Genomic DNA, 26,129 nt, shown 5'->3' with positions numbered 1-26,129 from the left:
GGGTGCCGCGCGCGAGAAGCAGCTGCGCGTGCGCGGGTCCCGAGGCGCTCCGCGGGCGGCGCGGCTCCGGAGGTTCGTGTGGCGCCGCCCGTCCTGGCCCAGAGCGGCGGCGCCGTCGGTCCGGCGGGTGGGGAGGGGACTGTCCCCGGGGTGGCGGGAGGTCCTGGCCCGAGCGTCGGAGCGTGAGCTGCCTCGGTTCTCGGCGAGGTGGAGGCCTGGAGTCCTCGAAAGAAGGCGSGTGCTGCCGGCTTCCTCAGGTGCGCCGCAGGGACCGCACCGGGACGGCGGCGTGATGTATGCGGTTAATTGCTTCATAGTGGGAGCCTTGGGAACCCAACAGTCCCACCTGCTGCTGCACTGCAGGCTTCTAGCACTGTTTTTTGAAATTTTTTGAGAATCGGAGAAGGTTGTTTCCTGTAAGTAGTCTTGAGAGGGGTGATGCAGTTAGGTCTCGGTTGTTTGAATCTGGTGCAGGAAACTGTCGTGAAGAGCAAGATGGTAGGGTTTGAAGAGATGGGTTTTTTTATTCAAGTGTTGTGATGGAATCCAATTCTGTGTAGAACCTGCACTTGCATCGAGAGCCATGTGGTCAGCTGATGAAATCGCTGGGCTATGTTACCTACATTATAGGACCAGACTTCCTAAGCAGGGGAAACCAGATCCAAACAGGGAGTGGACTTCCCTGGCAGCTATTGTCAAAGTGGAGTCTGCAGCCCAAAGAGACGTTCCTGTTAGTTCAGGAAACTTTCAGGGTAAGAATGAAATGTGGGGATAGGGTTGGGAGGGAAGGGAGAAGGAGAGAAAGTAATTGATGCTTTCTTTTTATTTCCTTTTTTTAGTGTGCCTTTTAAAAAAGAACATGCACTCCTTCCTATTCCACTTCTGTCTCTATCCAAAATCTTTACTCTTTATGATTGTAAAAGCTTTCAAAACTTTTGTCTGAAAAAGGGTGGTTTTAGTGAAGTGCTGTTCTTCCCAGACTGTAAATAAGATGAAAACCTGCATTTGGCTGTTCAGTATGTGGTGAAAGTCTAGGCAGGACCTGAATTTCTAATACAAACTCCTGAAAAAGCATGTTTGATTTGATAGAATTCTAGATAGATTTGCCCTCCTTTAACAAGTTGTGTTACTGCATTTTGAATTTACATTAATTTGTCATGATCTTCTTTTCCCTTAGTAGCACTTGAATGTTGTCAGGCAGATTGTATCCCATATTTGTTACTTCTTATGTGCCCGAGGAATGCTATGGCAGTGTCTGCTGTGTGCTCTCCGGCATAGCAAGCCTGTGTTAGCATTCCGCCTATGCAGTCATAGACTTTTGCTAGCACTGGTGCTTTTGCGTGCTGTATTCACTTCTTGATCTGATACTGTTTCCGTTCTGTAATGTTGCATGGTCTGCCTCCCTCTACATTGCCTTTTACTCAGTGTTCTGCGCGTTGTCTTACCAGAATGACCGCATGAGAGCAATGCTTCTGTCAATAGACAGAGGTGGTCGTTTCTTCGGTTAACGTTGTTTCTCTTTCAGTAGCCATGGAAGTTGTTGCAATGGGAACTGGAACAAAATGTATTGGCCAAAACAAAATGCGAAACACCGGTAAGTATGGTGTAAAATTCAGGAACAGACTACCTATGCTACCTTCTTTCTCGCTAGTGTCAAAGAATCAATGAACATGTCCAAGACTTATTCTGGATTGAACTATAKTCTGTATTTTAGATCTTTTTTTAATGTTTCTTGTGATTTGGCCGTCTCAGAAGAGTATTAGTACAGATATTTTTCTGACTAATTTGGGAAAAATGTGATTAAACTCGTACCATTTGCAATCTGGATATTAAGGGTCCGAGTAGAAAGTTGACTAGGAAAAGGTAAAACTAGTTGGTTTTGCTGTTGTCTTCAGTGAGCTCAACTCTAGAAAATATTTTCCTCTTATGATAACATTAATTTATTTTTAAATTAACTTGGTGATAGGTCATGTTATTGGTTATCTGTTAGATCACTTCTAAACTTTCAATGCAGTTGAAGAGGATGTCTTATCACCTGGCCTTTTGCCCCTGAAATAAAACATGACCTACAACTCCCGTTCCTTTAGATACCACAATAGGCAGATATTCAGGCACGCTGAAGGTGAGATGTGTGAACTTAGTAAGTATCAGAATTATTTGCAGGAAAAGTAGTTTAACTTTTAGGACGTAGTCCAAAAAGAAACTTCAACCGAAAGCATAACAAACACTTGAAATGTTCTGGCAGAAATTTTTTTGAGAATATCAAGATTTACCCTTGTAAAAAGTCAGGAAGATTTTGAAGGGAGGTAGTGTTTATTCAACTCAAAGGGTTTTCAATATCAGAAGACTTAAAATTTGGTATTCAAACAAGTCTCTGACTTGCTGCAGACTGAGTAATTTTATCTTTCATTTGTGTAGGCTGTTGCTCTCATTTTGTGTTGATTGGAAGTTTAAATATCTTGCAATACTCTTAAAACCAATGGTATATCATCAGGTAGTAACAAATGTGGAGAATTGTCCTATGTCAAATTCTACTTGCTGTGTTTGTCATTTTAGTAATGATTTTGTATTCACATTTGAGTTTTGCTTTAGGAGACATTCTGAATGACAGTCATGCTGAAATTGTGGCCAAGAGGAGCTTCCAGAGGTGAGGCATGAATGAAGTTTGCCCAGTGCTGTAACAGTGCTGTTACTCAATGCCACCTGAGGTTGTTGTGATACAAATAACTTGGACCCGTTGCTGAAATAATCACATTCTGCAGATTCAGATATGAGGATGGCGTGAAAGACTGCATTGCTTCCGTGTAGGCAACAACAAATCCTGTTGTTGGCAGGATTTTAGCCAAATTTCTATACTTCTAGGTGGTGTTAAGGCCCTTTCACGAAAGCTTGCTTCTTCCTTCTTCTAGAGCCTCTGTACTAAGAATTAGGATCTGATTTCATGCAATAACAATGCAGATCTGATGACAACTAGCCAAGGATAGATTTTTTGCTTTTTCCCACACACCAGTTCTGTTGTTTACATGGGATAAACTGGTTCGGGGAACTGAGCCAGGAGAATAGTAATTTTGCAGAAATGAGTACATTTCTTGCCATTTGATGCCACTAAACAGAGTCTTGCAGGATCAGATGAGTTGCAGAGTTGGGAAAAACAGACTTAGTGGGAGGAGAGGACGTTATCTATACGGTTTGAGATGGTTAACTCCACTGAATCCAACCCTTTAAGGTCTGTTATTAAAGTTCCAATTACGTGTTTATGTTTAGTATTTTGGATGCCATCTCTCTGTAAAAGCGTAACTGATTGGCTCCTCATAGACTCAGTCAGGAAAGAACAGGCACTAGAGGGCGTCTTAAGTTTTGTTGTTTTCTCATGCATCAAAGTCAAGTAAACGTTTCATAAAAATTTTCTGCCTAACAGGTATCTTCTCCATCAGTTGTGGCTTGCAGCTTCCCATCAGCAATGTATCTTTAGTCCAGGAACTGAAACTGGGAAATGGAAACTCAAACCCAATATCACATTTGTTTTCTTCTCCAGTCATACCCCATGTGAGTATGTTGGAGTGAACCAGTTACATTACTCCCACTTGTAGAATCTTTTCTGTCCCTTGCCTTTCTTTGGTCTGGATTGAAAGTGAAGCAGGAATTTGTATTACCAATATGTAACTGAAGATGTACTTGACTGGTCCTCCACTGATTTGGCATTTTGTCTCACTGGGTGGGATTCATGGGAGCTCAGTTAATCTGATGTACTCTCATTATGTAGTGGAATGTGTCACTTTAAACATTAGTAGCTACTGTTTTCTTTTCCAGAAAATAACATGCTTGTCAGAGATCCTGTCATATTGCCCGGTTGCTTTACTTTAAACATTATCTCCTTGGATTAAAATTTTAATAAAAGGTCCTGACATTTACCACTGTTCCTAAAAACAGCCAAAGATACCTGCCCCCACCCAATAACCACCCCCAAACCCATGAGAAACAAAGAAAAAAACGCAGACTGACAAAAAACCCCCCAAACCAACATGCAAACAAAAAAGCCAAAACCAAGCAAAATAAATCAAAATGAAACAAGGGGAGAAGACCCAAAACTGACCAGTCAAAAAACTGCCAACAAACCAAAACCACGCTCCTGAAAAACAAGAAAAGAAGCCCATCCATGAAACATCCCTAGCTCCCCAATGCAAAACTTAGGGAATGCAATGAAGGTTCTGTCACGGAAGACATTCTTTGTGTGTTTTAAAAAAAAACCAGCCCCACAAAGATGAAGATCCGTTGGCAAAATGAAGGAATGTGTCCTCCTGGTCTTCCAACCATCGGGCATCTTGATATTACCGTGTTCTCTCACCAGTGTCTTTTCCAGCTGCTAGTCTGTTACAGGGCAAAGGATTCTTAAGAACTCTCAAAATATGCCTCATCAGTACTTCACGGATTGACTTAGTTGCTCATACATTTTCATCATTTTGAGTGCATTGCTAGAATATGCAGTATTACTTTTCTTCCGTAGTGAATTTGACAATAGAATTGATACCTTCAAATTTATTAATGAGAATAAGTTCCTGACTGTCTTCGTCTCACATTGTGAGAAATTTCTTGCATCACCAGGCCTGTCAGGCTTACTTTGCTTTGAACTGAGCTTCAGAATTTTGGTTCTGAGCTTGTTTCGGTGATATAGATTAAAGTTTTTACCCTTATTTGACCGATTATTCTTTAATTAGTCTTTTGAGGTTCATTGTTTAGTTAGATCAGGCTAGTTTTCCTGTGTGTCTTCAGCACTACTCGTAGTCTGTGAAATGCAAGACCTGAAGTACATATGGGCTCAGACTTAAGTGAAACTTGATTCAGCATTGCACAGAACCACATTGTTTCAAAAATGTGTTCTTGTAGTTAAATTGTTCTGAGTGCAGGTCTGTGAAAGCTAGTAGTAGTTGTCACGTTTCTGGTGTGATATGTTCCAGTCACAAGATGTGCTTTTAGCCAATATTATGTTATTTCTTTTGCTCTAGGTGGAGATGCTTCTATTTTTCCAGTCAGTGAGCCAGAAAACCAGCTTTCTAAGCCCCTGACTGGAGGTCATGCAGCTGGACAATCAGCAGGATGTAAAAGTAACCAGAGTCACTTGTGTCTAGAAGATAAAAAGAAATCAGAGAAAATGGCAAATAATCATATAATCAAGAGACTGAAAACCGATGATGATGGTTGTTTTTCCATAGTCACTGAAAACCTGGCTGTTCAGCATGAATCTGTGAAACGAGAAGACAACGCAAATCAAAAGAGCTGTGAATGTTCCGCAGAGCTGCAGACAATTAATAAGGAGACTGGCTTAGTGAGACCAGAGGTAGTAGATGTTCATAGAACTGGAGCAAAATGCGTACCTGGAGAGCTGGATGATGCCCGAATACCTGGGCTAGGGTACCACTGTGTGGGATTACTACGAGTGAAGCCAGGTCGTGGAGACAGAACATGCTCTATGTCCTGCAGTGATAAGCTGGCTCGCTGGAACGTGTTAGGGTGTCAAGGAGCGCTTCTGATGCATTTTCTGCAGTATCCAGTGTATCTGTCAGCAGTTATAGTGGGGAAGTGTCCATATAGCCAAGAAGCTATGCGGAGAGCAGTTATTGAAAGGTAAGTGCTCTCCTCAGTGCATGTGGAGACTGTGAGTTTTGTAAGACAACACGTGTCATACAAATATTAAAACTTTTGGTACTGTCTTGTAAGATGCTGATAGAGGATCTGTTAAAGTGTGAGCAGACGTGTGGATTGAAAACTGGCTAATTGACTAGTCCCAGAAGGTAGTGATCGGTGGGCAAAGTGTAGTTAAAAGTGTAAGTAGCTATATACTCCAGGCATCAAAGCTAGGTCTAAACCTGTTCAGTATATTCATTAATCGGTCATCTAGATGCTGGTGGAGAGTGTATGTCCAGAAAGCTGACTGAAGCCTCAAGACTGAGAGGTGGCTGATAGGCCAGGGCATTGTTCTGCTGTCCAGAGGGACCTCAACAGGCTGGAGAAAAGTAGAGAACTCCATGAAATTCAGCATAGGGAAGTGAAAACCTGCAGCTGGGAAAGAACAGTCCCATGCACTGATATATGCTGGGGGGCTGCCCAGCTGGGAGGCAGCTTCGTAGAGCAGGACTAGGCRTTCCTGCTAGACCTGAAGTTGAAAATGAGCCAGCAGTGTGCTCTAGCAACAAACAAGGCAAAGTATTACAGCAGTCCAGGGAGATGATTCTTCTCCTGGATCGACACCGGTGAAGCCACACCTGAAGGGCTGTGTCTAGTTCTAGGCCTCTCAGTACAAGAGGGACGTGGACATTCTGGAGAGAGTCCAGCAAAAGGGCCTTAAAAATGTTTTATGGATTTTGAACACATCTCCTGTGAGGAAATCTGAGACTACTCAGCATGGAGAAGGCTTGTGGGGATTTTACCAGTTCATATACCTGAAGGGAGGTGGCAGAGAAAATGGAGCCAGGCTGTTTTCATGGCTGTCAGTGACAGGACAAGAAGCAATGGGCATGAACTGAAGCTCAGGAGGTTCCCTTGGAACATCAGGAAACACTTCTGTGACAGTGATGGACCTCTGGCAGAGGTTGCCCAGAGAGTTCATAGACTCTCCCATCTTTGAGTTACTCAAAAGCCGTCTATATACTGTCCTGGGCAAGTGGCTGTAGGTAGCCTGGCTGGAGCACGGTGGTTTGACCAGGTAACCTACAAGAGGTCCCCTCCCACCACAGTTTTTCTCTGATTTATTGAAGTAGTTCAGGAYGCCTAATATGTGACCGCTTGTACCGGTCAGCTGGAAGAGGACGGTTGTGTTATACCAGAGAGGCAAAGCTTATGTTCATTTTCATCGTGGTAAAAATTTGTCTGCCTCTTTACTCTTAAACGCATCCAAGAGCTGATCTTTCTCCCTGCTGTATCTAGTAGAGCTCTCGTAACACAACCTGTCACCTCAGGGAGATGTGTATGAGGGATGAAGTGCACTGCTGCTAAATGAGGAATGTCTTCTGTTGTGCACTGGCTTTCTTTCTCCTCAGATTCTTGAGTTGATCAAAATTATCCCAGCAATAAGGATAGGAAGTGGATATCTTTCTTACTTGAGATGCTAAATCAGTAGAGAAGAGTACAGTACTAGAGAAGACTAAGTGCATTTGGGCAGAGTGAAAGGAGAGCAAGAAAGAAACCAGGAAGCTGAACCATTCTTTTTAAGTGGCAGTTACTACACCAGTTTGTAGGAAAGGTTTGACTTTGTTTAGTAACTCTTTTGCTCTATACTGCTGCATCCTTCTGGGGTGGTTATAAAAGAGGTCATAGTCTCTTAAAGGGAGAAGCTCTAGTTAGGTACCCGGTGGAGCACCTAATCATTTCATCATTCTGTAACATGTAACAAGAATTTRCCTAGCCTTTTTAAGTCTTAGTGCAGTCAAGTGTCTGACCGCACCAAGACTTAACAAGGCTATCACACTACTGCATTTAACAGTATGAATCTCACTCTTAATTTCTGCTCTGTGTAAATATCATGGTGATTAAACACACGCCATTTTTTCCTTGTATGATCACAGTGTCATTCATTATGCAATGGTAATTTAAGGTAACAAAGATAAGATTATACATGGAACTGTAAGTATATTTTGTATGTTTTTAGGCTTTGATTATAAACCTTTAGCTACATTAAACAATTRCCAATGTAATGTGGTTTGCTATGTAAATACTTTATAATTATTATTTTTCTTTGTGGTGGCAGAGGTACGTTGCAGTTCTTGTCCTGCATACTTCATTGATTATACTAGCTTTGAACTAGAACTTTTAAAAAACCAATTCATTGTAGTTTTTCTAGGACAGACAAGGTCTTAATAAACTAATATGGCTTTGTTTTTTTTCAACAAATAATTTTTGAAAGGAAAAATGCCTCCAAACCTCCTTGTCTCTCCTTTATAAGCCATGTTCAATTCAGTTTTAATGTAAAAGAAACATATTTCAGATAATGAAGGGAAACTGTGCAAAACAGGCTCGTTTGGGAAGAACACTGTGAAAATCACTTGCATTTTTCCCTGTTTACTTTAGGTGTCAGCACATCTCACCCTTACCAGACGGTTTTCTCACCCAGGAGGTTAAGCTGTTGCAATCAGATCTTCAATTTGAGCATAGCCGTCAGGCGATTCAGGAAGTTCAAACTAACAGCAAAACAAAACTTGTTCCTTGTAGTGCAGGTAAGTTAACTTGGGYTAGTTGCGTAACTGTGTGCAAAAGYCCAAATAGAAATGAGGTGGTTTTGGTTGCTTGGAGTGGAACATCATTCCTTGCCAGTGTACTACAGGCAAAGTATGAACAGCAAGGAATTTATTTCCGATTATAAACTTAATTGTTAATAATGAATARTATTTGTCTCAGCCTCTAGTTTCCAGTAGGGAGTTTTCAGACTGGATAAACATTTGGTTGATGCCATTAAGAATTTATAATGTAAACACAGACAGAAAATAACCAGGGGAAAGAAAAGTTGAGGACAAGAAGAAAACAAAATATTTCTTGTTTCAGTTAGTTTTGCATTCTCCTTGTAATGAACAGAGGACTTACCATGCTGAGTTATGTTTGTAATTGCCCCAAAAATCTGTGAATAAAGAAAGAATACAGAGTAGTATAGTGTAAAAATTGAATTGATAAATATTTTTGGTATGGCATTCTTTGTCACGGTGATGGATGAGTATTTAGGTCTTAGTGTGATTTAGCAACATGGTCTCATTTGGAAAAAAGTAATGGAATTGCTACTCTGTGTGTATGGCTATTCAGTTTCTTTAAACTTGGACATGCCTGCCTTCTGCTGTTGTATGCTTTTCAATCTGAACCAGAACTGAAAGATTTTCTGTTACAATAGAGCTAATCATAGAATGGAGACAAAGCGTTCCTTAATGGAATTAACATTCATTAAATTTGAGTTATTTACAAGTGCCAGGAAGGAAAATACTTCAATTTCGTGAGATAGCAAACGAAATTCATCATTGAAAAATGGTGCCAATTGTGTTAGCAAAAAAGGCCTGAAAGCAGCTGTGACTAAATTCAGTGTATATCTTTCTTTCTGTGCACTTCTCAGGTTGTTCTGTTAAATGAAGGTGAATGATGCCTTAGCATGCTTTTTTTAATGCAAAATTTCCTTTCTTGAAGGACTGAAAATCAGAATAAACTCTAAATTCAGGGTCACTACACAGAGTATTAAAAGGTGCTTGATAGAAACATTTCAGCTGGTATTTTAAAAAGATACGTGTTCTGTCTAGTGTTTTGAAGTTTGAGATAACTACGAAAAGGTGAAAGAATGGAAAATGCTTTAATTTTTAAGTAACTTTGTATCTGCTTGTCAGAATCTGATATCCTCTGACCAGGTCATTTTTAGGTACCTCACCTGTGTAGGGTTTAATACCAGTTATATGCATCTAATGTTATTTCATTTTRCACAGGATTATAACTTAGTAGAGTGATACAGCAGTGTACTAAAATCACAGTGCAAGTACAATTGGCACTTAGCGGAGTACAATAATTGCAGCATACAGCAGACTTTTAATACAAGGGCAAGTAATACCAGCGGTCTTTGATCATCTTTAATAGCAAGATGGTCTTTAGAGTGAATGCATGTGCGACTGTTTTGCCTGTTAGGAACACAGAGAAGAGGGAGAATTTAGGAAATGGAAGTTGTCTCGTGGTAGCAGAAGCTGAAGCGCGTGCTGTTGTGCTAGGGAGAGACTGGACCTGTCAGTTTCTGTTAAAGTGGTGCCGATGCTTTGCTAGTTACTTAGAAAGTGTAAGATACTGTTTGCAGAGTTTCAGCATTAAGTTGGCAGTCTAAGAAGATATCAAAGTTTACYGGCTTGGGATAGAGTTTAAGGTTGTTGGCACTTGCTATCTCTTTCAACAAATTATTTTTATTTGACTACTAGCTAATAATGTTTTTCAAGTAAAGTCTACAAATAATTGATTTATGTCAGTTATCAAACATAAAACTACTTAGACTACACTATAATAATAGCAGAGGATAAATTAATGAGGAAAACATAGAGTGACTGGTGCAAGTAGTTTAGGGCAGTATTTCACAGCGTGATGTGAAAATAAGGCATCTAACTTGGAAATTTCTTCATGTGTTTTCCGGACAGGATGCACAAAAGAAAGGGAGAATTACAAAGCTGGAGACCAGATATTTAGAGGCAGGGATTGTTAAATGATCTAATGAGGATGAAAATTCTGTGTGTGTGTGTGGGTGTTTTAATTTCGTTTATTAAACATCATTTTAGATACTGCTGTTCTGGCTCTAGAGAGCCATGGTCCTCTTTCTAGTGTGAATTATTTTGGGAAGCAACACATATAGAATGAAAGGAACTGTTTTGTTCTGCTTTTGTGATAAGAGCACCTACCTTGTTTATATAATTTTTTCTACAGCTATCAGTTGGAGTGCAGTCCCCGAGCAACCTCTGGATGTCACCTCAGATGGCTTCCGCCAGGGAACGACAAAGAAGGGGATTGGGAGCTGTCAGAGCAGGTGCGAGAGCAGGTGTAATACCTGGACAACACACGTTTTATTTGTTTGCCTACATGCCTCTGTCAGCTCGTGATACGTGTTGCACATTGTCAGAGCAGGAGGAAATCTAGGGAGTGCTGAAGAGGGGGGAAGATAGAGAGCAGGGGAAAAGGAAGAATCGCTGTGTAAGGGAAGGAGGACAGTTGATAATGAAAGTTAAGTGAGAATTATAAAGTTTGTCCTATTTCTTTGTCACTGTTGAGAACATTGTAGATAATGGTGGCGGGGGACTACGATCAGTTTTTATTAAAAGGATATTTACTGTTGAAGGAAACAGAATTTTTGCTTTGTGTTTGTTTCAGTTAATGACTGTGAAGGAAATATGTGCATTGCAGGTTCTCTTTCTATAGATTTCTTCTCCTTTAGAAGTCAAGCCAGTTTACCTGGATGTATGATCATTAAAAGTGTTGCTTTGAAACATGACTTTCTGCCTTACCATTTGAAAATACTTTGACATGCTTGCAGCACATCCCTTACGTGAACATGTCACCTTTCCAACTGTCACCTTGGCACTGTGCTCTTTAAGAAATCCTCTGTCAACAATCATTGTTTACAGAAAAAGTTACATATTTTTCTTCAGGTTGAGAGGAATTACTTGTTAGCATCTGCGGACAAATTTCTCCATCTCTATATTATCTTCATTTTAGATGAGGCGATCAAAATTATCAGTGGTCTGTGGAAATACAGCTTGAGGATTTGGGCTAGTGTTTTAGTTGTCRGTTGATTCTGCTACCAATTTATCAATGGTCATATTGTTCATGTTTCCTAGACTTCGTGGGAGAATGATGATAATCCTGACAAGTGGTGAATAGCATAATAATGACAGCTTAGACAATTTTTACGGAGAGTTTATTCATATGCCTGCAAGTTGCACACACTGAGGTTCTTGAGGTTAGGCCTGATTTGACTGAAGTTTATCCTGCTATATTGTAGCATTTCCAAATTTTCTATGGAAAGAGGAAGACCAGGAACTTCGTGATTTGTGACCAGTATTAGTGTCTGGGCTGTTGCTAACACTCAGGTGACCTGAGTGACTTAGTGTGTCTTTTGAGACAGGCTCTGTGTGCACAGTAGAATATTTATTTTCGATATGTCTTATGTAATGTATTCCAGAAGATGTGTTAAGAATCAAACAAACCAGACCACCCCTTTTTCTCGGCAGGCTTAAATTTGTTACATAGTATTTGTGCATCAGCTTTAAAACTTCAGAGCCATCTGCTAGCTGCCAATAAGCACGAAAGTGTAAGAACTTAATTATTGTTGAAAGATCCTCCTTTCAGCATATGCTTGAAATTCACTAAAACTTTTGAAAGTCATCAGAGCCTATGAGACGGTATGATTACAAACGATTCATTTCCTTAGGAAATTAGGATTAAAAACAATGTCAAGGAACAAGTAAAGTATTTACATTTTTGAGATAAACAGTCACAAAAGGAACTTTTATAATGAGAGTAAGGAATTTACAGCCTTTTTGGGGGTGGTGGTGGTTAATAATAAACAAGACTTGTATTTCTACATTCTTTTTCTCTCAAGGAATCTCAGCGTGATTGCTGGGAAGTGTTGTTTGAGGATTTTTTCTCCCTTTCAATATGCTAGGTAATACTAAATATCAAGGAAGGGAAAGCTGACTGATTAAAAGGAATTTGTAGGTAAATGTCTGATATGTATTTTTGTTAATGCTTAATTWACTAAACCACCAAAAACTACAATATGAACCTTTGAGAGATTAACTTGTATATTCAGTTTTAGAGTATCTTTGCATGCTGTGGTCACCAATGGGTTTCAGCAGGGCTGTTTTAGGGCTGGTGCTTTTCAGCATCCTAATAAATTACTTGGATGCGGGTCTCAAAGGTACACTAAGTGAGTTTGCCAGTGATACTCAATTCTGAAGAGCTGTTGACTCCCTTTAAAGAAGATAGGCCCTGCAGAAAGACCTCAACAAACTGCAGGGTTGGGCAATCACCAACCATACCAAGTTTAACAAAGAAAAGTGCCAGTTTCTGCACATGGGACAGGGTGACCCTGCATGTATGGACAGCTTGGGGAATGAGAGGCCAGAAAGCAGGGCTTTGGAAAGGAGCCTAGGAGTCCTGGTTTATGGCAAGTGGGATATGAGCCAGCAGTGCCCTGGCAACCAGAGGGGCCGTTCGCATCCTGAGGGGCGTCGGGTCCAGCATCGCTGCCCAGGTGAAGGAGGGGATCGTCCCGCTCTGCTCTGCACGGGTATGGCCTCACCTCGAGTCCCGGGGGCAGGTTTGGGCACAGGAATACAAGAAGAACATGAACCTTTAAGTGTCCAAAGCAGGGGGTCATCAGGATGGTGAAGAGTCTGGAGGGGAAGCCCTGCAAGGAGCGGCTGAGGACGCTTGGCCTGTTCAGCCTGGAGGAGACTGACGGGAGACCTCGTAGCAGGTTACAACTTCCTTGTGAGGCGAGACAGAGGAGCAGGCACTGTTCTCTGCTCTCTGGTGACCAAAGACAGGACCTRATGGAATGGCTGGAGCTGTGATGGGAGGTTTAAGCTGAATGCTAGGAAGAGGTTCTTCACCTAGAGGGTGGTCGGGTGCTGGAACAGACTCTCTCTGAAGAGTGGTCCCTCCATCGGGACAGTGGTTGCAGTGGTCCAAATTCGAGGAGCATTTGGCCAATGCTGTCAGGCACGTGCTGGGATTATTGGGGTTTTCCTGAGCCTGGAGTTGGACTCGATGTTCCTTGTGGACATTCTATGATTCTATGCCATTTTTGTTGTTCTTAAAATACATGCTCGCAACATAGGAAGATTTTTTTTAATTGCTGTTTTTTCCAATGCTTCTGGAGAATCAGTTTGTGCTTGTTGGAGARCTGAATCAGTTATTGTGAAGGCGAGTATGTAAAGATAATTACATGGAGGGAGCAGCTGGGCCTTTCAAAAACAAACTACACTTTATAAATGATGATTCTGGTTTCCATCTCTTGGGGGAAATAGAAGGGCTCAAACCTGACAGATGCATATATTGTCTTCAGACTTTGACTCACTTTTTTTTTAAGAGCCTCTTTGTATTTAACTGCTGTTTTTGAATGTGTCTTCCTCACCTTTGTGAAAAGGACAGCATTGTTCCAGATATTTCTTCTGCTTCTTTTATTTGTTTTGAATAATACAAAAGTTAACAGTTTGAACAAGMCTTTGGAGTCCTGTGCTTGTTTGTTCTTTTCTGGGATTAGTACTTCTGGCTGAACCTTAACTTCACTTGTGAGCTGACGACAGTGCAGTGTATCATGCAGATTAACACTGTAGTGATTATTAAAAAATGTTCTTTCTGCAAACCGGTGAGTGCTGCCTGGGAGAATGGGGGCAATGCAGCTCTTTGTCAATATAACATTTAAAACGAAGGAAAAAGGCCGCTTGGATGCTTGGATGGGGTGGGAAAATGACAGAAGTTTTTACTTTACTTGAGAAGTGAACATAATGTATTTTATCAAAACTGTTTAGCTGTGAACTGTAAGGGGGAGTGAATCTATGTTTTCTTTTTTCCATCAGAATTTCCAATTTCTAATTTTTTTTTATAGATCCAAAATCTGTAAAGTGGAACTCTTTCGTAAATTCCAAAAGCTGGTGACAAGTATTTCACAAGAGGATCTACCAGACACTCTACGGTAAAGACGTTATCATCGTATTGAGAGGAGTCAGTTTGTCTTAATGAAACCGAAAAATACTGTTGATGATACAGTATCTGCTCATGAATCTCATTTTAGATAAGCCCACTGTAAAACTTTCATACTTGAAAAATGTGAAAATAGACATGAGATCAGGAAGTAGGATCTTTTTTGAAAACTTGAGCTATTCAGTCAGTTGCCTGCAGCTCTCTACCCTTGGTGGTATTTAAACCCTGCATCCTAAAATTGTCATGGAGTTACYGATATCTAGTTGGTGTTCAGTAATTCTATCAAATGCCACTTCTTTGATTCACAAGAAGGAAGAGTTTGAGTAAAAATCCCCTATTTTTTTTTTTTTTAAGTTACGCTAAAATCAGCTTTCATCTTAGTATATGGTGGAGTAAGAGCTAGTAAGGTGAGATAATGTGTAGGGTTCTTTCTGCAATGCATGTGTTACATAAACAGAGTTTCTGGAAAGAAAAGAAAGCAGCTTTTGTCTGAGGAAGCCATAATTGGAATTTTTCTTTACATTATTAGAAACACGTTTGGTTTATCACACTGGAGTGATTACTTGCAGTAATAATACAATCTGGCATAGCGTTATGTGCATTATGTGTTCGGTGGTCTACCGTAAAGTAGAACATAGTTTCATGTGCACAGAAACTTAGTTCTCTTTGGCTTAGAGATTCTGAGWGACCTAGAAAGTTCCAAATCCATTGCCACAAAAGGTTTATTTTATTTCAGACTTACTTCCAGATACGATTTCACCAGTTCTAGGATGCTCTTGAGCCAGTTTAACTGCTGGTAGCTGCTGGTGCGGGCGGTGCCGCAGCGGTTCTCTGCCGGTGCTGGCTATAGATTCCTGTTTTCTCCTTTGTATCAGTAGCACTTCTCCAATCTCACTATGAGCCCGTTAAGCTAGGTAATATGGCTGAAAACAATTTCCTTGTCTTCTGTGTTTTCTCTTAGACTAATGAACTTAATTGGCTCATAGAAATCTAAAAGAGATAAAACCCATGCTAAGGAAGTAGCAAGGCATGTGTGACTGGAAGCTCGGAGATAGGCCATTTCAGTCTTTCATGGTACCAAGATACTAGATGCAACAAACTTAGCCAAAGTGCACCCTGGACCTTTAATTAATAGATCTTGCTTGCTTTGGAGTTTTGTTGAATCAAAGATTGCTTCTGTTTCTATAGTAGTGTCTCACAACTGTTTCCAAGTTCTAATGTCAACACGGACCATTCTATTGCTGAGATGCTTTCAACTGATTCTGTAAGTAGAGAGACACTTTGTCCTTAAGTCAATTTTAGATACAAAATTTTTAGCCTCTTTTGGGCTGGAGTTTGTCCTCCCTTGTTTTAGCCATCGCAATTTCCTCAAAATGGATTGTGAACTTCTGCATTTTTGGGTAGGTGACTCATTGTGCTGATCATATGCTACTTCATAAAGTCATTTCACCTCAGGGCTTTTCTAGACTCCATTGGCTTTGTCATTTCCTTTGACTTTTTTGTCCTTTACTGTTTTTCTGCCTGGGCTTCTCCTGACAAAATCCAGCTGATTCACAGATGTAACATTGTTTTTATGCTGCAAAAACTATACGCTAGAGGTGCTAGCTCAGTAGTTGGCTTGTGTAGCTGATTGCCTTTGAACTCTTTGTTTTTCCTATGCTTCTTTAAAAAGCACAATAAAAAAGTGTGTTTGTRTTGCTGTTGCCTTCATCTTCCATTTCCATTTCTATGCAGTATTCTGATGTTTTCATTTTTCTTTCCCTCTTGGACTCTTGAGTTTGAGATAAGAAATGTAAGATATATATTTAAGATAAGAAATCTTAACACTCTCAAATTCCTCGAAACTTCTGTGTATTTAACTGTTGCTCAGTTTAGTATTTTCTTCACATTTAAATGTATCTTGTTATCTCTTTCCACAAATGATTGGTGCTAGTGCTGTTCTGTCACCCGGTTCCTTTTTTCCGCTTTGATCCCGAGTTCCTTCCCTGACTCTTCTAGTCCACCTCTGTGTCTCTTGCCTCCCATCTTTTCTGCTCCATCAAGGAAAACTCATTCTGTAGTACTTTCAGATTTGCAGAACAGCTTGTTTTGTAGTTGTAGGGTATGTTAGGACAAGGGTTGTTCTTCATGTAACCATTCATCTACTGTTGCCCACTGTCAGACCTAGGAACTGGGGAAGTTAAAGCTTTGCATGGAACTGATTCTTATATTCTTTCATTTTTGTCTTTTGTGTGTGTATCTAAAGCTGCCTCTCCTGCTTTTTGTGACTGTTTTTCATTCTTCACTTCTCTCCAGAGGATCAGTGTGGGTGCTGTTAAATTGAAGCAGCCTACTGGGGCCAGACCTTTGCTGTCGCTCCTAAAAGGCAAACTTAGGTATTTGTGATAGAATAGCTTCGCTAAGATGTTAAGCATGACATTCATCGATTTGTGTTCTTTTAGGATTTAGTTTATTTGCTTTCAGATGAGACTGAGAAGGAGGTGGTGTTTGGTTGGCACGAGCTACTTCACCAAGAGCCAGATAGTGCTGTATTATGCTGTCCCAACCCATTTTTCTTCCTTTGCGATAAATTTTATGATCTGTCTTCTGGGCCTTACTTAAATTCTCACTCATCCCTCTAGCTAGACCAGCTCAAATCTTATTTATTTGTTATCCCTTACCTCCACCTGCCATACCTAATTTTGTTCTGTTGACTTGCTCTCATATGTTAGCGTTTTGAAATTACTGGCATATAAATCCATCTTTTTTTTTTTTTTTTTTTTTTTTTTTTTTTTTTTTTTTTTTATTTTTTTTTTTTTTTTTTTTTTTTTTTCTTTTCATGTTTTCCGTGCTCACTGCCAAGGGTATGATGACACACCACTGGACAGCATTGTGCTAATCTGAATTTTTATGTGAAATCTTCTGCAGTACTGTTTGCAGATCACTTGGTGGTAATATGGAAAATAAGGTTTTTTGCATTTCTGTTTTTTTCCGCTGCTGTTATGAAAGAAACATCCCCCAGTCATCACTCGGGGAAGTGAAAACCTTCTCTTTTCATACAGTGGCATCCACCGTAGAGAGTCTCCAGGCATTGCTGTTTGTACAGGGTGTGGCCGGCGGTGTGGGCCTTTGTCTGACTGGAAGGGAGACTTTGTGAAATAAACCTGCCCTGACTTTCTTGCTGGGCTTATTAAACGAATGACTGATCCTCTTTTCTCTTAAACTGTAGTCAGGAGCCGTCACAAATAAGAAACTACTATTATTCTTTCTGGTATTGCAGTTTCACTACTGTTTTCCAGTTAAAAACAACCACAAAATAACGTAGACACAGTTGGCAAGAATTTTGTTGCAGTTTTCTAGTCCCTTTTCAATTTTCTGATTAAGTTTGTGCATTTAATACTTCCTGCGACGATTCCACCACTGCATAGGGATCTGTGGGACAGTTAGGTCCTCTGATGTAAGGAAGTCTTTTATATATTGCACATCCCAGATGTTTGTTAGGTCTTTGCCAGAATGAAGAGTCTTTCATAAAATGGCATTTTCAGTGCATGAAAGTACTTTGTCACCATAATGATCTCAAGACTTGATTTTTTTTTTTTAGTTACTTTGTGGAGTTTCAACATCTTTTTCTTTGTGTGATTCAGTTTTCCCATATCTTAGATGACACTGGAAAAAGCTCTAAAGTTCATTTTCCAATTTTTCACTAATGTTTCCAAAATCTGGTCTCCCAAGCTAGAACATGGCAATGCAGTAGCAATCTTCCAAATGCTGCAGAACCTCACATTACTGTTAACTTTTGCTGTATTTTGAGTGGAGTCACACTTTGAGTTAGCTCACTCTGTGGCTTGCTCTGTATCTTCTTCACAGTTGGTGCCAGCTACAGTTTGCTTGCAATAACTGCTTTTAATCTGCAGGATTGAAAAGATAGAAGAATGTAATCAGCCCAAGTTTGGTCCTCTTATTATGGGTTCACAATGGATCTTTATATTAAGATCTGTGCTCTATTGCTCTCTTAGATCTGATTCATTAATTTGTGTGAGCAATGTTTTGATTGATTCCTTATGCTTACGTCAATATTTTGTTACGTAAAATGTATCTGAAATCTCAAAAGTGCATTATGGGTTGAATGTAGATGTTTGAAGCTAAATTTGGAGCTCAAAGCAGGGTTCGTTAGTGAGAAGCAAATACTGTTTGCAATGTATTGCTTTTCTTTGCTGCCTTGCTTGGGAACTCGTTCCTGCTCAGCTTTGCATATGGTTGAGCACGAGTGTTTTCAAGCATAACGGTGATCTAAGATGTTTTCCAAGAGTGCAATAGTTTTCAGAATAAAGTCTGTGACCCACCTCTCATGTCTCTGGCATGCAGCTGTCAGAATCTCTTGCACGGTAGTGTAGGGGCAAGATTGAAATAGCGAAGAGAAACCACAAGAAATGCAGTCAGGAAGACCTGGATACACTGGGGATCCTCTGATTGTATTGAACTTTGCCTGGGGCAGCAAAGTAGTGTTTGCTAGTATTTGCTTCTGCCAAGAAAAGGTCACAGGTTCTTCATTACTAATGCTCAGAACCTAGTGGCCCAATCTGAGATACAGTCAAACCACATGAGGTTTTATATGCAAACGCAAGGTACTTGGAATTGGAAAGCATTTTCCCCATATATATGATGAATATTCCTTGGAAGCTTAATGCATAAATTGAGGATGAATTAAATAAATCTGTTTAATTTGGTCAGCTTCTTGAGGAAGCTCTTTAAAATACTGCTTTCTGTTGCATGCCCTGTTAAATTACTGATGTCGTCTGCATGAAGACTGAAATACCAAGAGGCTGCAGTCACCTGCTTGAGTAGCTGCTACAGCGTGGCAAACATCCTGACCCGCTCCTGCTTCTTTCCTAGCTATATTTTTCCTTACTGTCTACTGTTACAAGAGTTTCCAAGCAAAGGTCAATTAGACTAATGTAGGTCAGAAAAATCCCGTATAAATTGAATCAGACTGATGGATATGAGCCATTGATTTCAGAGCAGATTCAAAAAAAGAGCAAAATTTAGCAAGGGAGAAAAGAAAAACAGTTGAAGGGGAGGTGAAGGTGAAGGTGGTTTGTACTGTGTTTGAGATACACGAGTAGCTGGGAGAGGAAGTGATTACCTATGCTAAGGTTTTGGACCCAGCTGTGGTAGGTTGACTTGGACCCTTCTGGGACCTGGTTATTTCCTGAATGCTGCTTATGCAGATAGTTGCTGGTCTTTTGCCTGTTCAATGATGCTCCTAATCTATGATGCAGTACTGATGATGGGGTTCTCTGACCATTCCACTGGCCAGGTGGGGGACAGTTCTAGTGGGGCCCCTCCATGGAACTTTTCAGAGTAGCTCAGAGGTTTGTTTCCTGGAGTATGATTAACATGAAAGAGGTGGAGAAAGCAAAATGGATTGGCTATGGCAAGCGTTTTTTAAGAGAGAATATATYTGATGGTTTTAAGGAGAGATAATATGGCTTACTTCGAAATAAATTTATAGCAGAATGCTGAGCAGAATGCTCAAACAGAGCTTCTGATGGTCTGCTGTTCCAGTGGAGCTGTGGAGATAGTTTTTTAGGGGTAATGAGTGATTGTAATTGCCTTTGAGCATGAAATCCTGTTTTAGAAGTTAGTACAGTGGTTCTCAGACTTCTCAGATTACGGTTCCTGTAGTAATTTGGCCCTTCCTCTTTCTTGGTGAAGGTCACGTTGCCTATGATCTTGTATTGGGTTTAATGTATAAACATTGCATATCACATGTGGCTGACAGATGTTTGGCAAAGGGAGATGAAAGAGGTTTAGAACAGAATGCAAGGAAAGGAATAAAAATCTTGATGAAATGGTCTTAGATGCACTTGTGTTCAGATACTATAGACCTGAATTTCCCTATTTTGAAAATCATTGTTACAGCGCCCTTAGCAGAGCGACCAGTCGTTCTGCTGAGACTGTGGGGAGTAGGTGCCTCTTGAGGAAGGGGAATAACACCAGAACTGCTGAGTCTCTCTTGCTTTAGGGAAAGAAAAAAGATTATTTTCTCCTTTGTCTCATTCTTCTCCATTAATTTAGTGTTGGAAAAGAAAAGCTGTCCAGCTCATTCTGTCCTTTTTTCTTCCAGCCAGTCTTCTAGCAAGCTAAGGCTACTTCCACCCAATTCGAGGCACCCCTAGCCATCTTTTCAGCTTTGCTTTAGCAATTTTTGCTTTCTTGGAATTTTTCTGTAACCTGTGGTCACACAGTCTAACATAGACATTTCTAACGCTGGAAGAGTTGTTTTGCTTCCTTTTGTAAGATTGGTGCCAATGTTTAGCCTCAGAGCCTGGGCCTTTCCAAGCTTTCCTACAAGAGAATTTCACTTAGTAGTATGAAAGAGCTCATAGGACATCGTCAGGTTCTTAGATGTTTGATTTTTTTTTTTTTTTTGTTGTTTTGTGACCTCACATTCAATAGGGTCATAGAATTGTTTTCGTGTTTGTGCGTTTTCTATCAGGATGAAGACTCTAAAAACCTACTGCGACTACAAGGAAGCTGCGTTAAATTATCAGGAAGCCTGGAGAGTGTTGCGTAGCCAAGCTCTGCTGGGTTGGGTCAAGAACGCCAAGGAGTACCAGCAGTTCACATGAGAATCATGTAACTATGTGAATCCAGAAATAAGCTGTGGTCCACAGCAGATGCCTCTGCAGTTCAAGGGCCAGGAAAAGATGCCCTCTAGTTTATGCGCTGTGAAGAGACAGGAGTGAAAACGAGAGCAATTAGAGAGTACTTACTTACTTTGGTTGAGTTGCAGCCCCCTTCTTATGGCAATGTGGAAAAATATCATTGCTGACTTAAAATTCTGAACTGCATGAAACAATATGCCTCCAAAAGAAAGGAAGCAGTGATGTGCTATCCCGATACCTGAGGATATGATCTATCAGCCATAGTCATTGCTGCACAAGTTATGTCAACTGAAATTGAAGCAGTGCCATGGAAGACAGGCCATCATTGTAGTAAAATGGTAGTGCTGCTTTTTTCTTCCTCTTCTCATAATGTGGTTGTTTTTCTGTTGCTGGGACACCCCTAATGTGTAGTAAGTAATACTTTTATAACTCTTGAGCCCGGAAGAGTTTTCTGTCCCCCCCAACCCCATTGCTGCTAATTGGAAATACTAGTTCTGTTAAAGAGTCATTTTTTTCTAGGAATCCTTTATTTACACTGCTATTTAGTAAATATAGCCACAGATATCGCCACAGCAGAAGCAAAAGCACTGGGGAGGAGTCTGTGTCAAATAATACCACTTAATGATATTGTGTGCATCTCAATTTCAGGACTTTTGACAGATAACCCTTCAACTGCTTTGTTTCTACAGAGAGGAAAGAAATCTCCTGAACTACCTGGTTCGAATTGGCCATTCCTGTGTAATTAGAGGCAAACATTGACCTGCTTTTCAGTGTTTCAGGCGCTCTTCATCGCCCTGCCCCGCTGTGGGAATGGTCAATTAAAAGCAGAAATGCCTCAGCCATTTACGTCACTGTTCCCCGTGTTCATTAATAGCCTGGCAAAGGTGGAAATTTGGGGAGTACTGAAAGTAGTCTCTGTCATGTCTCCTCTAGTCTCTAGTCCTTATGCTACTTTACCAGCTAACATCTGCATGGCAAAACAATCAGCATTGTGAGCAGTTGTGGAGGGAGCAGTGTGTAATCCTCCTTAAACTTTCTGTCCCAGTTATTGCCTTTCGTGAGCAATTTCAGGACTGTGTAACTTCTATTGAGCACACTCCCCTTTTGTATTTTTCTCTTGTAAACCACATTCATAAAATATCCGGACAAGGCAGTTGCAGAATGAAGTGGATAATTTAGAACTTAAGAATTCTTTAGTGGTTTGAATTTTTTTTCCCTTTGGTATCCTATAATTTTGGATGTGAAAAATAGGTGCAGCAGATCTCCTAACGGCGTTGGTGGTCCACCTGCTGAGCTGGTATGTGGGACCAAATGGTACACATCGCATTACAGTTTGAGAATTGGTAACAGCAAATCCTTTTACTTCACACCTAGGTTAACTTGTCAAGTAAGGATAGTTCTCTTTTACTTGTTGAAGARATAACAAATAACTTGAATTCTGTGTGTGTATGCCCATTCTGTCAAATCCAGCACTAACATGCAGAAAGGCCAGTTGTATCGGTGAGGGGGAAGTCACTGTATGTGTTCATAGAGGGCATGGGATTTTGGAGATTAGTGATTTGCCTTAGTCATCAGAGGATAAACCATTCTGCACATGGGCTGCAGGGTGTACTGTTGAAGATAAATGGTAGCAGTTACTCTAATAGAGCAAGTGTCGGAGTTAACCATTTGTCGAGCGGCGGGAGAAACGCATACGACCACCGAGATGATCTGCAGAACTCGTTTATTCCCTCAGTAACCACAGCTTTTATGCCCATGTTCGCTAACAGTAATCAACCTCATAGATATTACAAAAACTGAGCTCCTTATAGGCTACTTTAGAAACAATGCCTTTATGGCAACTTTGCCAGTTAGCCTCTCAAGCTAGCCCCATTATGTCTGGGGGGAATACAAAAGACCTCTTGTAACTTTCTGCTGCAGGTACCACTCGCAGCMGACGGCTGTTAGCGCCTTTTAGCTATACTGAGGTCGGGCAATTCCAGAGTAGTCCACGTCCCTTATCGTCCCTTATCGCGTAGCCAGCTTTTAGGCAGGTTCTCCACAAGCAAGTAGCATTCTAAGGATAGAGTTCTGTAGCGTACCTAAACAGCTTACCAGTAGATGTTGAGGTTCCTGAAATTTACTTACGTTCTTCCCTGAAATAATGCAGAAACTATTGACTTACCCTACCTAGCTTCCATGTCTGCAGTGAACCTGCTGACCGGAGTGGAATGTTCCCATTTCCTATCCAGCTGCAATATTAAAATGGTTTATGTAAGACTAGTTCTGAAGTCTTGCCATCAGAGTAGTTTTGAGATGAGCAGTTATATGGGTCAAATTTTTTTAAACTCTTTTTAAAATTTGAGCTTGGCCGTTAGGATTATTTGTTGTGAGATTTTTTGTGCATTTGTGAAATACTTATGAACTGTAGACTGATTCTTTTCTGTTACTTGTCAGGTTTAAAATTAGTTTTTGAGTTGCTGAACGCTGATGCTAACCTCACTTTTTGGATAGAGTGGAGGACATACTTAAGCCTAGAGCAAATCAATGAATATGAAAAGAGAGGGAAGGAGCTGGAAGAAAACCATCAAAAAAACCATAAAAGGCTGAGGGACTAGGCCTGAAGGACCTCATACTCAACTGGATGGCATTTCAGTGATGGAAAATCAGTACTTAAATGCTGCATCTGTTTAATTCCAGAATGTCAGGAAATGCTGCAGGCAGTACCATGAAATTGAAACTCTTAAAAATCAGAAGGGAAAAATGCAGAGATAGGACAGAAGAGTCTTTTCTTTTGTAAGCGGTAGCAAACTAAATTTTGATCATTGTCAGCAGGTCTTTGGAAGATTTGTTCCTGGAAAGTAACGGTTGACATGTTCCAAGCTTGCATCACTTTTTTGTACTGGGATAGCTGACATCCTGAGAAACAAATATTGGCAAGGCATGGAGAGGACAGCAGAATGCAGACCCTGCCACAGGAAAGCAGAGTTAGCAGGAACACGAGTCGTAAGAATGAAGTTCCTGCAGTTCATGGTTAATGAGGACAAGCAAACAATTGGTAGTGGGAGCAGAGCATAGGAAGGCATCAAGATTCCCACCACGTGTAAAATGAGCACATACGTATTACCAGATAGGTCCTTCCTTGCCCAAACTTGTTTGGGAACCACTGCCCCCAAATTGCCAGGACAAAGAAACTGTAATCATTGAGTGGGATGGATGTCTCACTATTGGAGATGTAGTTCTGTTTTCAATCATAGTAAGAAGGCAGGACAGACTGCCTGCTTATCATTTAGGAGGTCAATACCAGAGCATAGAAACAAGTGTTTTTGTCCAAGGGTTGGAGTAATCAATCTGTTTGACCTTGAGGCTGCAGTGCCATGAGACAAGATGCCAGCATCCCACTTTGGAATTTCATCTTTGGAAAAGCAARGTTTTGACTTTCACCAGTGTGCTTCACCAGTGTGCTTCCACCTTAAGACAGGCTGGAAGGCTTACTGATCTCAGTACCTTCTGAGTAAACTGAGGACTGTTGAAATTACTATATTTGTAGAAAAACAAACCGTGACTCCAAAAGGTGCAGCCTTTCACTAGCAGTTAAATGACCTGTGAGTAAGCACTGGAGGAAAGGAACAGCTAGGGCTATGCTGCCGAGGGCAGGAGAATTCTGTTGGCAAGGAGGAAAGAAAGGTATTTGAGTTCTTTCTCTCAGAGTATCTGATAATTTCATAAGACGGCTTCAACAATGAGAGTTACATAATACATACATATTAACATACATACATAATAAATACAGGTAGAAGCAAGATAATCTTGGAGGAAAAACCATCTAAATGGTCTCAATTTGGCCTGAATACTAAATATTTACTGATAACTAAAGTCATCCAGTACTAATGGTTTAGTTATACTGGAGATGACATTTCAGTTTGGCTTCAAGATAGGTGACATGTTGCTGCAAGAATAGTGAGGTATTTCTACATTTTTTGTTCAGTGCATAAATGGAAGGGTTAACAGAAAATGAAGATCATATGGGATCAAATGCTTTTTAAAATTTTACAAGAGTGTACTGTCTAAAGGGATGCATTTCATCTATGTATTTCAAGAGGAAACCTCTTGATGTTTTGTTGCCATTTTAAGTGCATCTGCCGATGAAAAGTAAAGTTACTGCTGCACAATATTTATCCATACATTCTCTGGAATTAYTTACATGTCTGGGCTCCTAAATCTACACTAATAAATACAGAGATGTTAAAGACAGGAGTTACATGGGGTTTTTACGGACTTACAAAGGGTAATCCAAGAGTCACCTCAACCATAACAACTTCCCTTGCTTTTAGATACAGCTATTTGCTAGCATGCAATTAATTTATCTAGCATTTTAAAGTTATGTTTCTTACTCTCCTGTTACCAGCTAAGAAAAAATATTGGTACCTGTAGAAAAAACTCTGTTTCCTTTTTGCTGAAACTTCAGAACATTTTCCAGTAATAAACAGTAATTTAAAAAATCACAGATGAAATCTCCTTCTTAAATCTTAATCAAAAAATCTGTTATGAGTAAACACTAATGTGTAGAAAGGGGGTTAAAAGGAATTCAGGATGGAAGCAGTGATGGAATGTTTCCTAAAGTAGTGCTATACAATGCAGTGCTATTCTGAGTAATGAAAGGCTTAGTGAGATCAACAGTGCATTTTCAGATGCAGTAAGCACATGCAGTTACCATGACAAGCCTCAGTAATAGGGTAGGGTCAACATTGGCTCCTACCTTCTGTCAATACTTGCGAATGACTGCAGAGGGAAACAATTCCAGGCATAATGTTATCTTCATGGGAGTCTGAGTTAGTATGAATTTGAGTATGGAAAGTGATGAATTTTGCACTAAAATCTTAGGCACCACAGAGGGTGAAAATGAAGTGAAACTTTTATCAGGAATCTAAACTAACTGTATTCGGTGTTTCCTTGCTGGCTTAGGAAGGTCGAAGTGATGCTACCTTTTCAACCCTGCATTACCCTTTAACATCGGAGTGTGAACTCCAGCACTGTGCAGTTAGGTCAGTTAGGTGTTTTTCCACCCTCTCCCACTCAATCTACAGATTTGCCTCTTTGCCTGTAAGCAGAAGTAGCTGTGTAATATAGTAGCTGTGAGATACGTTAGCTCTGAAACTAGTGGCTTTGAAACCTACAAAGAGCTCCGTGTTTCTTCCTTCTATCATCAGCCACACAGCAAAATTTGAGAACCTGTTCAACGTCTAGTAAGTAATTTAAGCAGCTGTGTAGTGTCTAGTAAATATGATGCGTAACCTCCTGGCC

At 40.4% G+C, this 26,129-nt stretch overlaps 1 protein-coding gene across 8 annotated transcripts; it reads left to right on the top strand.

Annotated features, from left to right (window-relative positions):
• Positions 1–20: 20 nt before the first annotated feature.
• On the top strand, positions 21–26,090 carry ADAT1 (adenosine deaminase tRNA specific 1). Of its 8 annotated transcripts, none has more exons than XM_057383074.1 (10): positions 21–72; positions 561–752; positions 1,526–1,594; positions 2,593–2,647; positions 3,419–3,546; positions 5,004–5,622; positions 8,062–8,207; positions 10,420–10,519; positions 14,105–14,191; positions 20,678–26,090. In XM_057383074.1, exons 2-10 carry the CDS (start codon positions 584–586, stop codon positions 20,808–20,810), a joined length of 1,506 nt encoding a protein of 501 aa, XP_057239057.1. In that variant the 5' UTR covers positions 21–72; positions 561–583; the 3' UTR covers positions 20,811–26,090. The 8 variants fall into 8 exon arrangements, with proteins under 8 accessions (XP_057239057.1, XP_057239059.1, XP_057239055.1 ...); XM_057383076.1 differs by lacking the exon at positions 21–72 and adding an exon at positions 79–257 and having other exon boundaries at positions 1,529–1,594; XM_057383072.1 differs by lacking the exon at positions 21–72 and adding an exon at positions 79–257.
• Positions 26,091–26,129: the final 39 nt, after the last annotated feature.

Source organism: Malurus melanocephalus, unplaced genomic scaffold (genome assembly GCF_030028575.1).
Source record: "Malurus melanocephalus ecotype Western Australia unplaced genomic scaffold, MMel_1.1 scaffold_605, whole genome shotgun sequence".
Classification (NCBI taxonomy): Eukaryota; Metazoa; Chordata; class Aves; order Passeriformes; family Maluridae; genus Malurus; species Malurus melanocephalus.
This window is presented reverse-complemented; position numbering and strand designations above follow the sequence as displayed.

Bases quoted from the DNA above. Each gene is read 5' to 3' on its own strand.
- ADAT1 (XM_057383074.1), top strand. From the start codon at position 584: ATGTGGTCAGCTGATGAAATCGCTGGGCTATGTTACCTACATTATAGG. The intron at 753-1,525 runs GTAAGAATGAAA...TTTCTCTTTCAG, and splicing joins TAGTTCAGGAAACTTTCAGG to TAGCCATGGAAGTTGTTGCA. The intron at 14,192-20,677 runs GTAAAGACGTTA...GTTTTCTATCAG, and splicing joins GATCTACCAGACACTCTACG to GATGAAGACTCTAAAAACCT.